Source organism: Equus przewalskii, chromosome 18 (assembly GCF_037783145.1).
Source record: "Equus przewalskii isolate Varuska chromosome 18, EquPr2, whole genome shotgun sequence".
In the NCBI taxonomy this organism is placed as follows: Eukaryota; Metazoa; Chordata; class Mammalia; order Perissodactyla; family Equidae; genus Equus; species Equus przewalskii.
Genome location: NC_091848.1, coordinates 25,038,520 through 25,062,847, shown reverse-complemented (window position 1 = coordinate 25,062,847; position 24,328 = coordinate 25,038,520). Strand labels below are relative to the sequence as shown.

Sequence of the window (24,328 nt, the reverse complement as noted above, 5' to 3'; positions counted from 1 at the left end):
CAACTAACTCTCTAAACTCCTTTAATCCACATCAAACACTGTCAACACCTCCCATTTGGATCTATTCCATGGAGTTTATTGCAATGAACCTTTATGGCAATCTTTATCTAAGGGAAATGCCTCCTAATTTTCAAATTTCTGGTCATCCATGATCAAACACTGCAAAAGTCCTAGGGAAGTATGCGTATCTTCCAATTTTATTTTTAAGTTATCAGTCAAAGCCCAATAAGAAATTTTATAAACATAAGACAAAACATTATATAAAAATTTTATATACCATGTATATGATATTTCTAATCCAGAGCTTTCTAAAAGAATGTCTAAAATACAAAATGCTTGTGTTGCAAAAGGATGTTACGTATACATGTTCACGGAATCTGCCAGATTCTGACATGTGGCAACAGAATGGAAGAGTGACTCCTACATAAGACACCTACCCAAGTTAGGTGGCCCTACAGAACATGGCTCCTGTTTCCTCAGCACTTGAATCCACCTCTTGGCAGGGCCAACAGTGACAGTAAAGTCACCAAACACTTTCTTCAGTCATTGGTCAACAGAGAATCTTTGGCTCAAATCAAAACGTTACTGCTCCTTTGTGTTTCTTACACATGTCACTTTGGCAGTCACTCTGTTCAACAGACACTGCTGGTGCTTCCATCTGTCAATGTGACTTTGGGAAGAGACACTGTTGCTCCAGGATGATAACCAGAATTTATACGTAGATGTACTTATCTATGCACACATACATATATACACAAAAATACACGCCCAAGGGAAGTAGGAACCAGGTGCTGAGTTTCACAATGATCTCACTCAGAGTATTGCTGATATAGCTCCAACAGTAAGGAACTGACCATGTTGGGAATACAAGCCTGAGACAGCAATGATGTTTCATTTGTTCGTTCTTTAGTTATCTAGGCCAGAAACAACTTTTTCCCTCTCACTTCCCATAAAGAACTAGGAAGTCCTGTGGAATCTCATATATCTCTCTTTCACACAACAGCTGAGTGATTACTTTGTTCTACACTTAGGGATACAGCAGTAAACAAGACTGATGTGGTTCTTGCCCTCACGAGGCATATAGTCTGATGGAGGGTATATATAAGAAAAGAGGGAATTTCAACACAGCCAGGTAAGTATGTTGGTAGGGACTAGCTCAGCGTGCTATAAGAACTCAAAAAAGGAATGCTGATTACCAGAGTAGCAGAATCCTGCTTCTGCAACGTTGCTACATCTCTGATAGTGGTCAGACACCTAAAATGACAGAGAGCTGGGACATTACAAAGTTTAAAAAATAAGTTGCATGAACCTATTTTTTGTTGTTGTTGTTACTGCAGAAGTTTGGCCCTGAGCTAACATCTGTGCCAATCTTCCTCCATTATTTTTGCACGTGGGACACTGTCACAGCATGGCTTGATGAGCTGTGTGCAGGTCTGTGCCTGGGATCTGAACCTCTGAAGCCTCGGACACTGAAGCGGAGCGCACAAACTTAACCACTATGCCACTGGGTCGGCCCCAGCATGAACCTATTTCTAAATGAATATTTACTTAATAAGTGTCTGTAAGGATGGCAGGATTTGCTTTCATTATAATCTAGTAATGAGGCTGTACGGGAGCAGCTAACCATTTCTCAAACTTCTTCACTGGACTCTACCACAAGGAATACAAGAGTCGTACTAAATTAGCTTAGTCATTTCAAAACAGGGCCTCTCCTCTATGCTCTTGCAGGATACCTTGTGCACCTTCCATGACATGTATCAAGTTGTATGGTAATTGTCAGTTTACCTGTCTACCTTTCCCACTAAATGCTGAGGCCCTTGAGAACAAGGATTGTATTTTTCACCTTTGTAGTCCATTTCTTAGCTCAGTATAAAGAAATCCTTGCTGAATGGACAATAATCTACGAGTAGCATAATAAAGTGAAACGACATCTGGTTAGGAGCTGTGAGATTTGTGTTTTAATACTAGTTTCAATAACAACTGAGTACTTCCTATGTGTCAGTAATTTACTGGGTACTTAATAAGTGTCAAACACAGTGCTGGGCACTTAAATAGCATCTCATTTAATCTTCAGGAGAATTCTGAGAGGTAGCATCATCATTTACAGAGGAGGAAACAGAGAGGCTGACTCATTCAAGGTTACTCAGGTAAATAAGTAGAAGAGTCAATCTGTGAACCAAAGTCTAGTTGAATCCAAAGCACATGTTTATAACCTCTACTTAGAAGTGTGTCCCATAGCTAACATTTGAGAGCTTAGGAAAAAAAATTTCCCCGTGGATTCCAATGTCTTCATTTGTTTACTGAGTGAGACTAAATGACTTACGCCCTTTCCAGCTCCTCCTGTTACGGTGTGACGGTTCTGAGCAGCAACCATTATTGCCTCAGTCTTGCCTGCTTTTCCCGTCTTGACAAGAATGAAAGAGATTTTCATGTGAAGCATGTTATAGGGCTTTTCAGAGAACATATTTTGTTTTTACTCTTTTCTTTGAAAAAGTCTCAGAGGATTCTAAAGGCAGAGAAAAGGGACCCATTTCTGGCACACTGCTTTGAAGCTAGAACCTGCTGTTAGTCAACGGAGCCAGCAAGTTGTTATTTTTGTTCTATAGTCCTTTGCTGACATGAATGCTGGATGAAACTATAAAAAAAGGCAAGGAAAGAAAAGCTACATCCATGAACACTTCCAGCATCAGAGAAATAAAAATGGTAAAAGAAAACACAGCAAAAATGTCAATCTGTTTACCACGTTTTGTCTGCACTATTGCAGCTGGATAACAAAAAGGATTTTAGTGGGTCTCCTGACATCATCTGAAGATAGCTGAGCTGAAAGACTCACTCCCTAACTGTGCCACAAAGTTTACAGTCAGGGAATGAAGTGGCAGGGGCAAGAGTTCTATCCCACAAGTGTTTACTGAGGACTTTCTTAGGTGATATGTGCTGAAATGTTAGTATCTCAGGCCAGTTTTCTTTAGGCATAGCTATCGGGAGGGAAATCACATTATTAAGAAAAACTATATAGCCTTCATCTGATACTAGGATGCCTGCCTGGTAGAGAGGATGGGAATTCTAGAAAAATGAAAGTTCCTAGTTGCCAGGAGACGGATGCTAGGCCCAAATCCACATTTGGCTTCTCTGGAAGAGCCAGGGAGTCTAGAGACACATCATTAAGGCACCCAATTAGAAATAACATTTGACAGTGTTAAGATGATTAAAAATCATTTTCATTTTGAGAAAATTGTTCAACACAGGAGAATAAACACACTAAAGGAGGAAGCTGGATTTTTCCTTTTAAAACGCACTCACCTTCTTAACAGCAGGATTGCCTTTGGATGGATGACAGGATGGAGACATTTTTACCTGGGAAAAAAGGCAAACATTTTAATACCCTTTTAGTTATAGCCTAGTTTTATTTGACCCACATTCAAAATAATTCAACTAGAATTGGTGGAACTGAGATAAAACAGAGGAATGATAAATAGATTTTTTTTGTTAAGTTCCTTTGAAATTTTTCTGGAGATCAAAACGTCAGTAGTTGGCCAAGATAAAAATACGATTGGGGTAAGAAAAGTGGAACAGATGGTCCAGGTTGGTTTTAACCAAATGGTGAGGAACCAAATAGACATAGATCTTTGTTGACAATGTTAATCAACTGACACAATACACAACAGTCAGCATTTCTTACAGGGGCCAACTCAAAGTATCCTTTGTGATATAATATCCCTTTTAAGCAAAACATGCACAAAAGAGTTTGATAATCATAGTGAAAGATTTATAAAAAGTATCAGCCCAAACTATAATAAAAGTATGTTTAGCTCAAGGAAGAGAAGATTGATGGTACAGGAATATCTTGAAATATTTGAAGGGTTAAGAGAGATTGCCAGATTAGTAAAAGAGCAAGACCCAACTACATGTTGCCTGCAAGAAACTTATTTTAAATATAAAGGCACAAATAGGTTAAAAGCAAAAGGATGAGAAAGATATACCATGATAGCACTTGATTTCAGAGCAAAGACTATTACCAGGGATAAAGAAGATCATTTCATAATAATAAAGGTGTCAATTCATCAGGAGGACATAACAATCCTAAAGGTCTATGCTTCTAATAACTTCTAAGTACATAAAACAAAAATTGATGGAACTGAAAGGAGAAATAGCTTTTATAGTCCGAGATTTCCATACCTTTCTCTCGATATATGAGAGAACAAGTAGACAAATAATTAAAAAGGATATAGAAGACTTACACTACGCAATCAACTAACTTGAGCGGGTGGACATTTACAGAAGACTTCACCCCAAAAAAGGGAATACATATTCTTTTCAAGTGCACATGGACCATTTACCAACACAGACTATTTTCTATCAAGAAAATGATTATCAATAAACTTAAAAGGATTCATGTCATACAAAGAAGGTTCTCTGATAAGAACAGAATTAGAAATCAATAACAGAAAGATCTCTGGAAAATTTCCCAAATATATAGAAACTTAGGATCAAGGAAGAAATTGAAAGGAAATTAGATCCTACAAGCACACAACCTACCAAGGCTGAATCATGAAGAAAGAGAAAATCTGAATAGGCCAAGAACTAGTAAGTAGGTTGAATTAGTAATCAAAAACCTCCCAACAAAGAAAAGCCTAGGACCAGATAGTTTCATCAGAGAATTCTACCAAACATTTAAAGAAAAATTAACACCAATCTTCAAATTCTTCCAAAAAATTGAAGAAGAGGGAACACTTCCAAACTCATTTTAGGAGGTCAGCATTATCCTGATAGCAAAGCCAGATAAGGATACTACAAGGAAAGAAAATTACAGCCCAAGTCCCTGACGAACACAGATGGAAAGATCCTCAGAAAAATACTAGCAAACCAAATTCAACAGCACATTAAAAGGATCATACACTAAGAGCACGTGGGATTTATATCAAGGATGGTTCAACATTCACAAACCAATAAACAGGATACGCCACATTAACAGAATTAAGGAAAAAACTACATGATCATGTTATTTGATGTGGAAAAATTCAACACCTTTTCATGATAAAAACATTCAAACTAGGATTAGAAAGAAACTATTTCAATATAATAAAGGCCATATATAAAAAACCCACAGCAACACCATACTCTGCGGTGAAAGACTGAAAGCTTTTCCTCTAAGATCAGAAACAAGACAAGAATGACTGTCTTCACCACTTCTCTTCAACATAGTATTGGAAGTTCTAGCCAGAGAAATTAGGCAAGAAAAAGAAATAAAAGGCATTCAAACTGGAAAGGAAAAAGTAAAATTATCTCTGTTTGCAGATGATATGATCTTTCATGTAGAAAACTTTAAAGATTCTACAAAAATAACTGTTAGAACTAATAAATGAACTAAGCAAAGTAGCAGGATACAAAATCAACACACAAAAATCAGTTGCATTTCTACACACTAAAAATGAACAATCCAAAAAGGAAACTAAGAAAATAATTCCATTTACCACAGCATCAAATAGAGCAACATTCTTAGGAATAAACTTGACCAAGGAAGCAAAAGACTTGTACACTGAAAACTATAAAACGTTGCTGAAAGAAATTGAAGACAAAGATAAAAAGTAAAACATCCCGTGTTTCTGGATTAGAACACTTAATATGGTTAAGATGTCCATACTACCCAAAGCAATGTATAGATTCAATGCAATCCTTATCAAAATCCCAGTGGCATTTTCTGCAGAAATAGAAAAATCCATCCTAAAATTCATATGAAACCTCAAGGGACTGTGAGTAGCAAAATCAATCAAAAAAAGATCAAAATTGGAGGTCTCATACTTTCTAGTATCTAAACTTACTATAAAGCTACGATAATCAAAACAGTGTGCTATTGGCATAAAGACAAACATAGACAAATGGAAAAGAATACAGAGACAAGAAATAAATCCTCATATATATATCATACATACGGTCAAGTGATTTTTGACAAGGATTTCAAGACGATTCAATGTGGAAAGGGTAGTTTTTTCAACAAACAGTGCTGGGAAAACCGGATATCAATATACAAAAGAACAAAGTTGGACCTTTACCTTACACAATATACAAAAACTAACTCAAAATGGATCAAAGACCTAAAATATAAGAGCTAAAACTACAAAACTCTTAGAAGAAAACATATGGGAAAAGTTTCATGACATTTAATTTAGCAATGATTTCTTGGATATGACACTAAAGTTATACAAGCAACAACAACAACAAAAAATAGACAAATTGGACTTCATCAAAATTAACAACTTTCGTATACCAAAGGATACTACAGATAGAGTAAAAAGGCAACTCACAGAATGGAAGAAAATATTTGCAAATGACAAATCTAATAAGAGATTAATATCCAGTATATACAGAGAACTCTTAAAACTCAACAACAAAAAAATAAACCACCCACTTAAAAAATGAGCAAAGGACTTGAATAGACATTTCTTCAAAGATATACAGATGGCCAATAAGCACTAGAAAAGATGCTCAACATTATTAGTCATTCACAAAATGCAAATTAAAAACAATGAGACACACACCTATTAGAATAGCCAAAACTAAAAAGACCAGCTATACCAAGGATGTGGAGGAACTGGAACCCGTATATACTGCTGGTAGGAGAGCAAAATGGTACAACCACTTTGGAAAGCAGTGTGGCAGTTTCTTAAGATGATAAACATACATTTGCCATATGAGCCAGCCATTCTATTCCAAAGGTATTTACCCAAGAGAAATGAAAGTATATGTCTATACCAAGACTTGTACACAAATCTTCATAACAGTTTTATCTGTAATAGCAAGAAACTAGAAAGATCCAAATGTCTATCAACAGGTGAAATAATAAGCAAATTATGGTATATCCATAAAATGAAACACTACACAGAAGAGGAAATGAACTTTTGATACAACAAAATGGACAAATCTCAAATAATCATGTTGAATGAAAGCAGCAAGACCAAAAAAGTATACACACCTATGGTTCCATTTATCTAAAATTCTACAAAATGTAAATTTATTTATTGTGACAGAAAGCCAATCAGCAGTGTCCAGAGAGCAGAAGGGAGCAACTGAGTAAATTTTTGGTGGTGATGGGTACAGTCCGTATCTTGATTGTGGTGACAGATTGATGGATACAAATTCATACACTTTATATATGTACAATTTATTTTACATCAATTCTAACTCAATAAAGCATTTAAAGAAATGTGCAGGATGCAGCTAAAACAGTGCTTAGAGGAAGAGCGTTATAGCGTTTTACGCTATATTAGAAAATAAGAAAGGTTTAAAATGAAGGACCTAAGCTTCAAAGTTAAGAAGCTAGAAAAAGATCAAAGTAAAACCAAACTAAGTAGAAGGAAAGAAATAATGAGCAGAAATCAATGTAATAGAAATCAAATAAAATAATAGAGAAAATTACAGACAAAAGTAGATTCTTTGAAAGTATCAATGAAATGGATAAACTGCTATTTAGATTGATCAAGTTAAAGAGAATATAAACCACCAACATCAGCATTGAAAGAGGATCTATTACTACACGCCATATTATCTGCAGACATTTAAAAGATGATAAGAGCCTATTACAAACAATTTTATGCCAATAAATTTGACAAATTAAATGAAAAGGACACAGTCCTTAAAAAACAACTTACAAAAATGGACCCAAGATGAAACAGAAAATATGAATAGCCCTGTGTTTGTTAAAGAAATTGAATTTATCAAATCTTCCCACCAAGAAAACTCCAGGTCCACATGGTTTCAGTAGTGAATTCTGGCAAATGTTAAGTACACAGAAACCAACCATGAAATCAGAACATCAACTTATAAATTTACACGGAAGAATAAGGTCATTACAAGTAGTTCAATAGATACTAGATACAATCTCTCTAGAATGACACAAGAGGTCTAAGTACTGGGTAAGCAATAGGGCCCACGTTCTCCAGACTCTTCCAGTTCTAACAGTCTAATCCTAAGAGCCTACAGTATAGATGATAAAGACACTGTGACATCAAGCTCTTCAAATAGGACCATACTGAGGCTTTTCTGTCTTTCCTCTCTGACTTTCAGAATAACTTTGGAAAACATACCTCAGCTCAGGGATCAAAACTCCCGGCTGTCCAGACTGTCTTTTCGTTTTCAGCAGGTCTGCAAAAATTAGACTTGACAGTCTTTGCTCTAGCATACCATGACATTAATACTCTGGAATTCACTCCAGATGTATGATGTAGTTTGCTAAATGTGATCCAATTTTAACTTCTGGTATGCTCGTTTTGAAAAGGGAGAAAATAGATTTTCAAAGCAAAGTAGATATTTAAGCTTAAAAAAAAAAAACGACCTCATGAAAGAATCTGCAGACTTTTTAAAACAAGCCAAGAACTAGATGTGGTGCTGGACAATTTATCTGAGAAAGCTGTTCTCTGGAGATTAAGTCAGAGAGTGTTTGAAGTGGCAAGAGAAATGCTTCAGCACCGCTCATAAAGGTCTTACTTTTCATTTAACAGGATTCCTTCTGGAAATGCCTCAGGCAATGCAGTTTAAGAGAGATACTTTAAATCCAGGTGTGCAGACACTAGATCTGGGGGTATGGATGGTATATTAAGCTATGGCCTTAGTAATGCTGAACTTTTGTGATCTTTGTTAATAAAATGATCCCTGATTTAGAGAAGCAATCTGATCCACACTTTAATAGCAATAGTAAGACCTTCCTTACCACCTCGCTTTTTTTTTTTTAAACAAGCCTTGATTTTTCAGATTACAAAGGAATACATTTTCACTAATGGAAATTTAGAAAATACAAAAGAGCAAAACAAAGTAAATAAAAATCAGAATCTAACCACACAGCAATAACTACTAACATTTGGAATCACACTGTGTTGTGATCTTTCATGTTACGTGTTGAGAATGTTTATTTTACCACATCAATATTCTCCCACAATATGATTTTTCACGGCTAGTAAGCAGTACATTCATTGTATAGACAGACTGTCACTAATTTAATCAACTTTTGGGAGGCTATTGGGACATTTAGGCTGTTTTCAATTTTTTTTATTATTAAAAAATAACATGTTGCCAATTTTTCTCCTGACTAGTAAGATGGATCCACAAACCCTTTTCCTATAATTCTGAAATCCAAAATGTTCTGAACCCAACAGGATTTCTTTTTAAAAACTTAGGCACCCAAAGTCATCTGACAGCAAAACCTGAAGGCCATTTACAGTCTTTATTTATCGCACGTAAGCATTTGATGTTGGGATAATGCCCTAACCCCACCGGGAATGTTACACAATATATGTGCCGTATTACCTTTCTTTTAGCACTTTGAAAATAACATTTTATCGTCTTCTGGCTTCCTTTTTTTTAATGAGAAGTCAGCCATCATTCTTGTTATTGTCTTGTCTTTGGTTGCTTTTAAGCATTTCCTCTTTATCTTTGGTTTCAGCAGTTGGTCTACGACTATGATGTGTCTGAGTGTGGTTTTCTTTGTATTTGACCTGCTAGTGGTTTGCTGAGCTTTTTGGACATATGAGTTGGTGTTTTTTCACCAAATATGGGAAAATTTTAGACATTGTTAGGTCACCCCCCAACCACTGGTCTCTCTCTCCTCACTATCTGGAACTCCAATGATATATATGCTGGACTTCTTGATACTGTTTCATAGGTCCCTGAGAGCTTTCTTCACTTATTTTCAATCCTTTTAGTTTCTGTGCTTCAGTTATGATTATTTCTATTGAACTGTCTTCAAATTTACTGATAATATTTGTCTCGGTGTTAAAAATGCTATTGATATCTAATGAAATTTTAATTTTAGATGTTTGTTAGCTCTGGAATTTATACTTGGTTTCATTTTATAGTTTCTATTTATCTCCTGAGAGTTCCCCATGTGTTCAATAATTCTGTTGATGTTTTCCTCTGAATTGTTAACATATTTATAATTTCTATTTTAAAGCCCTTGACTGCCAATTCCAACATCTGGGTGATCCACAGGTCTGCTTCTATTGATGCTTTTTCTCTTGATTTCAGGTTACATTTTCCTTCTTCCTATTGACCCTATTTGGGCTTGGCTTTACTAGAGAGATTTATTTTGCTTTTGCCCTTAGTCTTGGGGCAGCTATTAGTCCTAAAGTACAGTCCTTCTGCAGTTTCTATAAAAAACCTGAGGTGTTTATCAATCCCTCTAACTTGGCACTCAAAACTCAACACTATGCAGCTGCTGAAATCTCTGCTCAGTTCTTTGGTCCTCCTGATGCTACCTTCTGCTCAGTTTCTTGGAGCTTTGTCTGAGTATGTGCAATTTAGAAACGTATAAAAAGAATTTGGGGCTCCCTCCTCCCTGGTACCCTTCTTTCTGAGATTTCCCCCCTCATTTACAGCTAGCTGCTTTGGTAGTCTTGAACTTTGACCTCTGTTTCTTTATCCCACTAAGAACGCTACTGTCTGTTTAAGCTCTTTTCCCTCAGTACTCCAAGGAAAACTGGGAAGTGCCCTAAGGGAAAAGCTGGTTAAATGTAGAGTTCCCCTGATTTGCTTCCCTTCTTTCAAGGTTTGTGTTCCCTATAGTTTCTGCCTGCTTCTGGTTGCTCTCTAAATGCTGTTTTTTCAAATTCTGTCTAGAGCTTATAACTGCTATTGGCAGATGGGTTGTCCAGTACAGGCTCCTCTGCCATTACTGGAACTCTGATTACATTTCTTCAAATATTTTTTCTGTACTATCCCCACCTCTACTTCTTCCAGGGCTGCAATTACACGTATATTTTGCTACTTGAAGTTGTTCCATAGTTCAGTGATGCTTTATTCATTTCTTTTCCGTCTTTCCTCTCTGTGTTTGATTTGGGCTAGTTTCTATTACTCAAGTTTGCTAGCTGTTTCTTCTGTGATGTCCATTATGCTGTTAATCCCATCCAGTGTGTTCTTCATCTCAGACACTGTAATTTTAATTTCTAGACATTCTATTGGCTCTTTATAACTTTCATATCTCTATTGAATGTGTTCAATCTTTCCCCTAGATTCTTGAACATAATACAATTATAATAACTGTTTTAATGTTTTTGTCTACTAACTTTATCATCTGTGCCATTTCTGAGTCTGTTTTAATGGACTGATTTTTTTTTAAAAGGCTATTTTCTTTATAGCAGTTTTAGGTTCACAGCAAAACTGAGATGAAGGTACAAAGATGTTGCATATATCACGTGCTCCCATGCATGCACAACCTCCACTATTATTAACATCTTCCACTAGTGTGGTCTATTTCTTATAATTGACGACATGTTACATTAACACATCATTACCACCCAAAGTCCATCATTTACATTAGGGTTCACTCTTGGCACTGCACATTCTGAGAGTGGACATATGTATAAAGACATATATCCACCATTGTAGTATCATACAGAGTACTTTCACTGCCCTAAAAATCCTGTGTTCTGTTTATTCATTCCCACTCCCAGCCCCTGGCAACCACTGATCTTTTTACTGTCTCCACAGTTTTGACTATTCCAGAAGTCACATAGCTGATTTTTTTTCTTCTTCTTTATGACTTGTATTTTCCTGCTTTCTTGCATGCCTAGTAATTTTTGATCAAATACCAGATATTATGAATTTAACCTTGTTGGGTTAGATGTTTTTGTAATCCTTAACATATTCTTAAGCTTTGTTCTTGGATGTGATTAAAATACTTGGAAATAATTTGATCTTGTTAGGTTTTACTTTTATTTCTTTGTGAGGAAGATTAGCCCTGAGCTAACATCTGTTACCAATCTTCTCCTTTTTGCTTAGGAAGATTGGCCCTGAACTAACATCTGTGCTCATCTTCCTCTATTTTGTATGTGGGAGGCTGCCACAGCATGGCCCAATGAGTGTCGTGTAGGTCTGAGCTTGGGATCTGAACCTGCAAACCCTGGGCCACTGAAGCAGAGTGTGCTAATAACTTAACCACTATACCACCAGGCTGGCCTCAGGTTTTGCTTTTTTAAGTTTTGTTATGTGGGATCAAAGCAGCAGTTAGTCTAGGGTTAACCTTTCCCCCAGAACTGAGGTCAAGACTGTACTTAGTACTCTCAGTGCTGCCCTGTGAATTATGAAGCTTTCCAGGCTGGCATTAATCCTGGCTCTATGTTAATGTGGGACAGTGCTCCACTAGTCCTTTTGGGTGGTTCTTTTTCTGACCTTGAGTAGTGCCTTCACATAACTGAGTGGGTCATTAGTTAACTTAATACTTAAAGTTGCCTTCTGAGATCTTTGGGGCTCTCTCTCTCTCTGTGCAGCTCTCTCCTGTCCAATATTCTGTCCTGTGAACTCTAGCCACGTTGCTTTCCCTGGACTCCCAGCTCCGTCTCCTCAACTCAAAGAGACTGATGAGCTCTGCCTTGGTTCCCCTTCCCCACATCATAGCTAGGAAACTTTCTCCAGACAGTAATTTGGGGGCAATCCTAGGGTTTACATAATATGTTTCTTGTCTCTCAGGGGTCACTCTCCTCCACTGCTTGAGGTCCAATGTCTTGAGAAGCATTGTTTTATTTATTTTGTCCATTTTCTCCCCTAAGACACTCCAAATGCATCCTGTCAGAAATGGAAGCACCTGTATTACCTTTCTAAAATAAAAAAAATATGAATTCTGAAACATCTGGCCAAAGGGACTTGGAGAAGGGATTGTGGATTTGTACAAATATGCATTCCCGCTAGCAGTGCATAAAAGTCTGTCTCCTAACATTCTTATCAATGTAAATGCATACGTATTTTTTTGATGTATGCCAGTTTAGAAAATTTGCCAGTTTAATAAGTAAAAAAGGAAAAAGGTGTCATAAGCTGTTTTAACCTGCATTTCTTTGATCACTGGTAAAGTTGAACATTTTTTCCCATTTAATTGGACCACAGAATTTTTTTACATCCATTGCCCACATTTCCATCAAAGCTTTAGTTCTACATAAAGACTGGAGACACTTTCTTGGTACTATTGTCATGTCTTGGTTTCTTGGACACAAGCTTTTTCTGGATCAAAGGGAACTGCACAAATTTACAGAACTTCAAGAATCTGACTGTTTAACTGCTCTGGCAAAAGAGGTAAACGATGGGCTGTAACAGACATGCAGGTGTCTATCCATTTTCCACAATCACAATCAATGGATCATGTCAGTCCCCTTGTTTTAAACCCCTCCTATTCTTAAGAATAAAAACTAAACTCTTTACCAGAGTCTTCCAGGCTACTCAGGATCTGCCCCTGCCTGCCTCTTCAACCTCATTCCTCGCCATGTTCCCCTTTAGTCATCATGTTCCAGCCATTGACCTTTTTTCAGTTCCTTGAACAAGTCATTCCCCCCTCAAGCTCCTTTGCGCCTGTTGTTTTCTCTTGCTTGGAATGTTGTTCCCATGGCTGGTAGCTTCTCACCCTTCAGATCTTAGCTTAAACACCATCTCTGCAGATAGATATCCCCGACCACACAGTCCAGAGGAGGTTCCCCTCATGTTATTCTTCCCATAACAGTCTGTTCTCCCCTCACAGCACTTAGACACCTATCACAATTTGAAACTACATATTTGATACATTGTTTGTTTACTTAATTATTGTCTAGCTCTCTTACTAGATGGTAAGCTATATGATGCTGGGAACTATTTTTTTTGTTCACTAATGTCTACTTAATACCAAGAATAGTGTTTGGCCCAACGTAGACATACATTAAATATTGGGTGAAGTAACGAATCACTTAATACCAGAGTGTTATAACAAGATACTGAAAAATGGACAAAAGTCTCCTCAAAAAGATTCATTTATATTGGGATCATTTATCATCTCTCTGCACTTCTGAGATGTATTAATATTCATTTAATTTGTAAGTTTAATTTAGAAGATATTCTTCTGAGAAATGCTGCTGTCATCAAAAAGTGAAATCTCATTTTTTAGCATTTAGTTTGAATCTAACATATTTATACTAGGGATCTAATACTCTTTAAAAATGGACAAATGAAAATGGCACATTAATACCAGTGTTCCTGTTTCATTAAACAGCATGTAAACCAAATCTCCAATTTATAGTGGGAATCCAAAATAAATAAGCAATGTACAATGGTTAACAAAAAATTATGACGAGTGCACATAAATGTCATTTACTGAATAATTTCTTGGAAGTTGTAAATACTTCCCTCTGACATTATTTATAAATTTACCCCCAAAGACAGAACATTTTCTTAGACAACTCTAAAAACCAAGAAATAAAACCAACTCCAAGTACTAAGGAAAATATCAGCCTATTTCATTTAATTCTCTCCTTGTGATTATTAAAGAATGAATAGGCAGCTGTATGTTTATTTCCAGTCCCCTTCTTCCTCAGATATTTACCTCTTATTGAAAAAACAAAAAATCTGACATTTGACCTACGAACCTGGCTCTCTACTGAAAAAGGATGATTCATTCAAATCAGAAAAGATATTGAGCACTACATCATAAAACTTTCTGATGAGTCTCTAAATGCTCTTGTTTTTTGAAGTTTTAAAAGGAATAACAACTTGAATGTTTCTGTTACATTACTTATTACCAGCTATCAAGAATTCTAAGCACTGTTAATAATATTGTTAAAACTAATATCTAGTAAATCTTCAATTATGTTTCATTGAATTTATATCATGTTGCCCGTTGAGCAACAATTATTATTTTTAAAATGAATAGCAAGTTAATTTCTTCTAATGCTAATCAGTACCAACGAAGATGATTACTTACTACCATAAATTCAATAAAGCAAAGATGAAATAAATTATTATATTATATTGGAATAATATTTGTTGAGAAAATATAATAGAATGATGAGTACTTCAATTGAAATTAGGTTCTCCAATGTATTTCATCTGTGAGTAATATGTAAAGCAAAACAGAGAATCAGACAGACTCGCAAGGTCTAGTCTGTGGACCTAAACATTCTAGATTGAGCTGTTGTAAGCCTGAGAGAGGGAGAGGAGATAAGAAAAGAAAGAAATTTGAGTCATTTTTCCTGCTTATAAAGAATAAAAGTGCTTATTTCAGAGGAAAGCAGACTTCCTGAGGGAATAACTCCCATCACGTCTGTGCAAACCTGTTGGGAGGTAACCAATACGTCAGAGTTATTGGTTATATATATTGGCCAACTGTGAAAAACAGAAATGAGATAAGGAGCAACAAGAAGAAAGACTTTATCCACCAAAACCACAGTTTTGAGGACAACTGTTGTATCCTGTTGAGTTGGAGTCAGAAATTGAAGAAGTAAAAGTGAATCATCACAGGTCTCGGAAAAGAATGAAACAAAAAGCTATTTGATAGAAGGATCATGTTAGAAAGGCAGTGGGAAGCTTCAAATGCATTCCGTACCTTCTGGGGTAGACAGCAGCAGGTAGAAGCTAACTGGCTGTCTCAGTTTGATTTCAGAGTCACTGGGGCCCTCACCTATGTTACCCTCCGTACACTGGCTAGGAACTTAATAACCAGGGCCAATGGATTTTCGAAGGAAATTAAGAGAGCAAAGTAGAACTTTGTGAAATGAAGTTTAATAAAAGCCATCACAGGGGCCAGCCCCATGGCTGAGTGGTTAAGTTCACGTGCTCCTCTTCGGCAGCCTGGGGTTTTGCAGGTTTGGATCCCGGGCGCAGACATGGCACTGCTCATTTGGTCATGCTGAGGCAGCATCCCACATAGCACAACCAGAGGCACTCACAACTAGAATATACAACTATGTACTGGGGGGCTTTGGGGAGGAGAAGAAGGGGAAAAAAAAAAGAAGATTGGCAACAGATGTTAGCTCAGGTACCAACCTTAAAAAAAAAAAAAGCCATCATACACAGAATTAGTATTTTCATTTTAAATTTTCTTATAATTAAAAATGTGAGTGGCTCATGCATGGTAAGAAATCTTAATTAGCACAGCCAATGTGGTATGAACGTAATTGAAAAATCAGTTTTACCAGGTTTCAATAAGCCAGAATGCTAAAACGGGGGTGATGACGATCCTACAAATTTCAGTTCAAATATTGGCCCTCCCTCTCTGAGCTACATGCAGTTCCTTCAGCAAACAGGGAATATATCACCCTCATAAAGTTGTGGTAAAGACTGGCATACACACATCTAAAACATATATTTGATAAATTTCATTTCCTCTTTCCTTCTTATGTTACCAGCCCACCAGATCTTTTCACAATACTTTATGTAAGAAAATCAAGGGAGACAGACAGCTAGAGGAAAATTTAAGAAATCCAGAATAGCTCTCAGTCTAGCTTGTACATTATTAGGATGCATCAAACAGAGATTTTCAAGAGGATCTGATCAATAATCTTACTGGAGTTTCTTAAACAATAAAAAGATTGAGTCATCTCACCTGCCCTGCAGAATGGGATGGCCTCAGAAATAAAGCTGCCTTTGACATGCAGATCCAATTTCAAAACAATTTCCCTTTTCTAGATGCTCTGAGAGAAGGCAGGAGGAAAGCAATGAAACAGATTGTCTTTCTTCACTGTATGAGGTGTGGGGATGTGGGAACAGGACAACCAAGGTAGTAGAAATGGCTTCAAAATTCAATACTCATTGATGAAAAAATTCTTAGCAAAACATGGGATAAAAGGGAACTTCCTAAACATGGTATTATAAAGGTTACACATAAAAAGCCTACAGTTAACATTATACTTAATGATGAAAAACTGAACTCTTTCCCCCTAAGATCAGTAACAACATAAGAATGTCTATTCTCTCCATTCCTATTCAACACTGCACTGAAGGCCAATGCAATAAGGCGAGAAAAAGAAATAAAAGGCAAATTATTGGAATGGAAGAAATAAAATAGTCTTTATTTGCATATGTTATGATTATCTATGTAGAAAATATCAAAGAGTCTACAAAAAAGTCCTAGTACTAATAAGTAAGCTTAGTAAGGTCAGTGGTCACTGGATACAAAGTCAATATACAAAAATAAATTGTATTTCTATATTCTAGCAATGACCAATTAGAAATTGAAATATAAAACAACAAAAGCATCATCATTAAATACTCAGAAATAAATCTTACAAGATATGTACAAGATTTATATGCCAAAAACTACAAAACACTGATGAAATAAATCAAAGAAGAGCTAAATAAATTGGGATATATACCATCTTCTTAGATTGGAAGACTCAGTATTGTTAAGATGTCAACTCTCCCCAAATTGATCTATAGATTCAACACAATCCCAATAAAATCCTAGTATAATAGTTTGTAGAAACTGACAAGTTGGTTTTTAAAATTTATCTGGAGAAACAAAGGATATAGAATAGCCAAATATTAGAAAGAAGAACAAAGTTGGAAGATACATACTACCTGATACCCAGATTTACCATAAAGCTACAGAACTGAAGGAAGGATAGATATATAGATCAATGGAATAGAATAGAAAGTCTAGAAATAGACCCACAAATACACAGTCAATTGATTTCTGACTAAAGTACAAAAGCAATTCAATGGAAATTCACATGCAAAAGAATGAACCTCAATCCTATCTTGCATCCTATTAAAAAATTAACTCAAAATGGATGAGTGGTTGCCAGAGGTTGAAGGTAGGGGGAGAGGTTGACTAGAAAGAGCTAAGGGGGACTTTTGAAGGTGGTGATAATACGCCTTATATCTTGATTGTAGAGGATTGTCAAAATTCACAGAAAGTGAATTTTACTGTTTGTAGATTATGTATAAAAACACATAATTATATATACATAATACAGAATTGTATTTTAGAAAAAGGAAAAAAAAAGTCTGTTTTAGCTTCTGGGTATTATTTAGGAAGAAAGAAAAAAAAAATCTAACTGGTAAAATCCATATAAAAACATGCATGTAATCACAAACTGTTTATGAATAGGATAAAACTGAAAGAGGAAAAAAGCTGAAGTGCCCCAAGATGTAATGCCTGGAGTATCTACATTAAGTAAAGGTCCCCTCATATGCACTTAGATGCTGCTTGGAAAGATGCTGGAAATCACAGGATCTGTCTTTCCTTCCCTAAATGCAAACAAGGAAGTGTTCTGGATGACTGGTTAATAAAATTTTCAATCTGGAAACCATACTGAACATCTTTACCTGTATGTCCTGCAGACATCTCTAACTCCAATAATGAATTCTCTATCTTATTCCCAAATCTGTTATTGTTTATTGCTTTCTATCTCAGTGAATGTTACCGTTATCCATTGGGTTTGTTTAGAAAGTTGGGTGCTATCTTTGACTTCTTCCTCTGTCTTACCTCCCCCATCCAACAATTTATTTGTTACCAAGTCCTGATAATTCTACCTCTCAAATATAATATCTCTGCTGTGAAGCAGAAAAGAGTATAAAACTAGAAGTTGAGCATGATTGGATCTAGAGGCCAAAAGAGAGAGGTATGAGATGAGGTTAGTGAGGAAAGCAGGGACCACTGGTTATTCTGATGTTTGTGCTCGTCTCAGACACATCTCAGATATGTACTCTTTTTTCCATCCCAACTTCTACCATTCTAGTACAAGTCACCTCTTCTCTCCTCTAAATCACTTCAATGTTCTTGGTCTCCCTACATCCATTCTTTCTTCCCTTTCACTTCCTGCACTGCAGTCAGTGTTCTTTAATGCTATTCTGGATCAGATCAGATCATTCCTTCCTTAAAATCCTTCAATGTCTTCTCTATTTCTTTAGTATAAACATCAAAATAATTAAGATGGTCCTTGTTTACCTCACTAGCATCATCTCACACCACTCTTGCTCTCACCCTCTAGATCCAATTATGTTTAACGTCTAGTTTCATGCTCGTTTCTGTTTCACAGCAGAGATGCTACATGTTTGTTCTATATATTGTTCCCTCTGCCTGGAATACTCCTTCTCCTGCCTACCCTCGTACTTAAAGTTTGTCTAGCTTACTTCTTTTTTTCCTTCTCAGGCAGCTAACATGGCACTTTGAGGAAGCATTATCTCCCGTGTCTAGATTAGGTCTACTCATTATCTGCTCTTACAGCACAATTCATCTGCAGTATAATAAAAATATTTATATTTGGTCTTTGTCCCTGGTTCCTGTCACACAGCTCCTAAAACTCTTGGAATCTCCTGAGTAATGAGTGCCTTTTTTTTGGTGAGGAAGATTGGCCCTAAGCTAACATCTGCTGCCAATCTTTCTCTTTTTGCTTGAGGGAGATTGTGGCTGAGCTAACATCTGTGCCAATCTTCCTCTATTTTTATGTGGGATTTCACCATAGTGTGGCTTGACTAACGGCACTGGGTCCGTGCCCAGGATTCGAATCTGCAAACCCTGGGACACCAAAGCGGAGCACATGAACTTAACCCATCCGCTACCAGGCCAGCCCCAATGAGTGCCTTTTATATGCTAATGAGATGACTGGTGTCTGGGGACCCCTAGATAGCTTCAGGATGGTGGCTGGTCATCAGGAAGATCAAGCCATGATTAGAGGGTTGGAACTTTCAGTTCTACCCTCTCCTGTCCTGCCCCCCTCCCCCTGCACCTTTAGGGAGGGGAGAGGGGCTGGAAATTGAGTTTAATCACTAATGGCCAATGATTTAATCAACCATCACTACATAATGAAACCTCCATAAAAACCCCCTAAACGATGAGGTTCAAGGAGCTTCTGGGTTGGTGAACGCATTGATGTACTGGGAAGGCGGTACGCTGGGGGAGGGCATAGATGCTCCATGCACCCTCTTCCCCTACTAACTCACCCTGGTCATTTCTTCCATTTGGCTATTCCTGAGTCGTATCCTTTATAATAAACTGGTAAACATAAAGTATGTTCTCAAGTTCTATGAGTTGTTCTAGTGAATTATCTAACTGGGGGTAGTCATGGGGACCCCTGAATTGGCCAAGTCAGACGGAAGTGTGGGTAACCTGGGCACTCCATTTGCGACTGGTGTCTGAAGCGAGAGCAGTCCTGTGGGGATGAATCCTTAAATCTGTGGAGTCTGACACTAACTCCTGGTAGGTAGTGTCAGAATTGAATTTTTGGACACTCAGAATTGTTGTTGTCTGAAGAACTGACAAAACTGATGTCAGAATTGGTGCTGGAAAAGATACCACGATTTGGTGTCAGAATGAACTTAAGAACACTTATTTAAGATCTGTTTACAATTTCATTGACTGTGAACTCCACAAGACAAACGACTTGTCTACCATTACATCCCCAGGACTAAGCACAGTGCCTGGTGCACTGTTCCATATATATTGGGTGGATATATAAATGAATGCCTACCACTGGAGTGTAGAAATTCCAAACTGTTATCTGGGAGAAGCTCAACCAAGGTTTTTTTTCTTGGGTCTGCTTCTAATATAACACTGAAAGCTAATGAAACAGAGAGAAAAGCAACCGGTCCAACTTTTTACTATGTGATATGAAGGCTGACTGTAGGATGGGGTGGCATAGAGAAAGGAGAAGGAAACAGCAAACGAGACACTATCTGTCACTTTGAAGAGGAAGTAGATTGAGAATAGCACAATGATCAAGTCACAGCCCTAGTAACTGCTCCTCCTCCACACTGAGCCCCTCATGTTGTCAAGTTCTATTCTCCCAAAAGCTACTAAGCAGTAGAGTTCAAACTCTGCTCCACTGCCTGCCCAAGATGAAAAAAAAGAAGGCTGCAGATTGAACAAAAATTATATCTAGTCTATTAGTCAGACTTCAAAGGCAACGAAAATTTCTCAATGAACACTACTGCACCAAGTTCTTTGAAGACAGTTACCAGCTAAGAAAACCATACACAGCACACACGTGTATGTACCTTGCCCATCGGCCCTACTTAAAGGTGAGAACTCGGCACTCTTCAGCATATAGGTATTCATCAGTACTGTAGCATTTGTACTTGCTGACCTCTTACTTTGTCAAAGGATCTTAGACTCGTGTGTACATCCCCTCTGTTCAACTAGATCTTAAGCTTTTTGAGGGCAGAAAATGTCTCCTGTTGTTCTCAAATCCCTGTTTTTCAGTCCTAGGCAGAGAGGAGAGACTCTTCAAACACTGCTTGGGACTGAGCAGAAGACATCATGCACTGGATACCCATAGCGTAAATTTGTTGAGGCCTATAGGACCTGAAAAAACATCAAGCCAGGCCTAAAAGATGTTGGTAAGAAAAGACTGTCTGCATTTTTCTGCGAAAACAAGTCTTACCTGTGATGGGGTTATCCTTCCCTTTTTAATTTCAGATGAATTTTCGCTTAATTTTCCTACTTTGTTACTTGAGCGGCATTTGTAGCATGTCCATCTTGTCTGCCCCTCAATTTCGATGGTGCACTCTTTGTTTTGCAGACAGAATGAGTGATACAGATGGCCACAGCTACAAAACGAAAGCAACTAATTTGTACTTTTCATTATCATAAAATCCATAAACATCAGCTATGTTAAGAGTGTATTTATAGGCACCGGCCCCGTGGCCGAGTGGTTAAGTTCGTGTGTTCCACTTTGGCAGCCCAGGGTTTCGCTGGTTTGGATCCTGGGCGTGGACCTAGCACTGCTCATCAAGCCATGCTGAGGCAACGTCCCACATGCCACAACCAGAAGGACCCACAACTAAAATATACAACTATGACTGGGGGGCTTTGGGGATAAGAAGGAAAAACAAAAAATAAAAAAATAAAATCTTAAAAAAAAAAACTAAAACGCCATTGATTTAAAAAAAAAACAGTGTATTTATAAAGTGATAAAGATTTCAATAAGCTGGAATGCACTGCTGGTTGTATAGATTAAGAAACCAGAAAGGGAGTTTACTTGTTGCTGTCTTCTCTTTTTTTAAAATCCAGACGTATATTTGTATACTTGAGTTTTGAGTAGGAACAGAATCACAGTTTTCTGACTACAAACCACCTGGGGGATGAGTTGAACTTCTGTTCATTTCTCAAACTATGAAATGTTTTAGACAGCTTGAAAAAAGTCAATTGAGAAAAGTCATCATTATATAAGCAGCTTGATATTAACATGAGTGGTGTGTCTCATCAAATTCAAGGCCAGAGCTGTGATTTGATTAAGCATTTACAAAAATGTCAGTGCTAAATTCTTACACTACTCCTATGAAGCAATCCCCTATTGATTACACCAAGTTACCAAATGAGCCTCCCAGAAGCGAGGCGCTGCGTATAACTCCCAGCCCTCCGAACTGATTCCTCCTCCCTTCTCCAACCTGCAATGCGGGACTACCTCAGAAGTCGATCCTTTTCTCTTCTACAGTCTTTCTCTTATCTACTCTTTTTCTCTTCTGTAGTCTTTTTCTTCTGCACGCTTCTTTCTATACCCACCCTTGATCCTTTAGTGATTACTTCCAATTCCTTTGCTTTAAGATACCACCTACTTGCTGATGACTGCCAAATTTACACCTTCAGCCCAGACTTCTCTCCTAAACCTCATCTTTCTGTCCCCTCAAGAACTCTATTTTGGATGTCTAATAGGTATCTTAAATTTAACATGCCTGAAACCAAATTCTCTCTTTTTTTTGTGAGGAAGATTGGACCTGAGCTAACATCCACCATCAATCTTCCTCTTTTTGCTTGAGGCAGATTGTCCCTGAGCGAACATCTGTGCCAATCTTCCTCCATTTTGTATGTGGGATGCTGCCACAGCATGGCTTGATGAGGGGCATACAGGTTTGTGTCCAGGATCCAAACCTGTGAACCCTGGGCTGCCGAAGTGGGAACTTAACCACTATACCACTACACCCCTGGGCAGACCCTGAAACCAAATTCTTGATTTCCAGCCAACTCCACCCCCACTGCATGCTCTCATCCAACCTTCCACATCTCAATAAATGGCAACTACTTTCTACAGTTTCTCAGGCTAAAAGCTTTGGAGTCATCCTTGACAGTTCTTTCTTTCAAACCTCACATCCAATCTACAAATAAATCTTCTCAGCTCTACCTTCACAACATATCCAGAATCTTACCACTTCTTACTTGATTACTATCACCTAGGGCCATCTCTCACTTGCATTACTGCAGTAGCCTAACTAGGTATTCTACTTTCGCCCTTGACCTTCTATAGTCCATTCTCAACAGAGCAGTCAAAGAGATCCTTCAGACAAAGGTCAGATCAGGTCAACCTCGTCCTCAAGAAGTCTGGCTCCAGAGTCCATCGTCTATTGGCTCTATCCATATATTCTAGATGAGCTGTCTTTGCTCCTGAGATCAAACCTTTCACTTTCACACTGGATTTCTTCTCTCTTTGCACTGTGGCTTTAAACATCATTTAAATGCTGATGGCTTCTAAATTTATATTTCCAGGACATGTCTCCAGGTTTCAGACTAGAATAACTGTCTACCCGACATCCTTACTTGGATGTCTACTAGCCATCTCAAAACTAAATCTCCAAGGCAAAACCTGCTTTTCCCCGTTTCTCACACCTGTTCTTCCTCTTTTTAGGGCACCATGTTCATCCAGTTGCTCAGGCCAAAGCCTTTTTCCCCTCACACTCCACATCTAATACAGCAGCAAGTTGGCCCCACCCTTAAAATATATTCTGAACCTTCACTCCTACCTCTCTCATTCTGCTCAAATGTCACTTCCTTAGAGATGTTTTTCCTCGTTATGGTGTCTTAAAATAGTACTCTCACCCTGAACACTTCATCCTTACCTCCCCTTACCCTGTGTTTTATTTTTCTTCATAGCTCTTATTACTTCCTATGTACTTATTGCCTGACCACCCTAACACCCACTCCTCCCGACCCCCATGCAGAGTATAGGGTCTATGAGGGCAGGCACTCTGTCTTGTTTTCTTCACTGCTAGAATGACTGACTGGGGCTGTGTATCCACGTGTGTTCTGCCTGGTAATACCATACGAGTCCACATACCATACGTGGAACATTTCCTTCCCTCTCTTACCTAAAGACAATAATTTCATCAGCCATCTCTTGGCGTCTCTTGTACTGCTGCAAACATATGGAGCAGTAATCCTGCTTGGGGTTCAGTCCTCTGGTGACCGAAGCTCTCAGGTTACACAACGACCAATGGAGATCTTGGTTTAGAGAGGCTAGTAGTTGTTTCCAGCAGGGTCTATGAAAGACCAAAACAAAAACAAACAAAAAATCATTGATAAAGTGAAAGAGATAGAAGGGATGAATAGGGAGTAATACTTGTTTACTTTTCAACTATGAACAACTGAAATTGGAATACACTCTAAAGGCACAAAGTTGATAAAACAAACATTAAAACCCCCCAAACTTCAGTGGTTAACTTTAATATGCAGAGTAATGATAAGTGCATACACTAAGATCCTCAAAATAATTATTAAAAGGCTGTTACTAGTTTCTACTGAGAATGTGTGTTCTCCCATGCTGTGGCTTAATTCAGTACTGATGGCTTTCAAATGACTAGATAAACCTAAATCTATTATAGTATTTGTTACATTTAT

At 37.6% G+C, this 24,328-nt stretch overlaps 1 protein-coding gene across 1 annotated transcript in view; it reads right to left on the bottom strand.

Moving 5' to 3' along the window:
- Positions 1-24,328, bottom strand: part of VPS8 (VPS8 subunit of CORVET complex) — a 235,611-nt gene that overhangs the window by 31,171 nt on the left and 180,112 nt on the right. Inside the window, 4 exon segments of the mRNA XM_070582453.1 lie at positions 3,301-3,354; positions 21,102-21,267; positions 23,800-23,942; positions 23,944-23,970. Of these exon segments, the coding sequence (XP_070438554.1) occupies positions 3,301-3,354; positions 21,102-21,267; positions 23,800-23,942; positions 23,944-23,970 (390 nt within the window).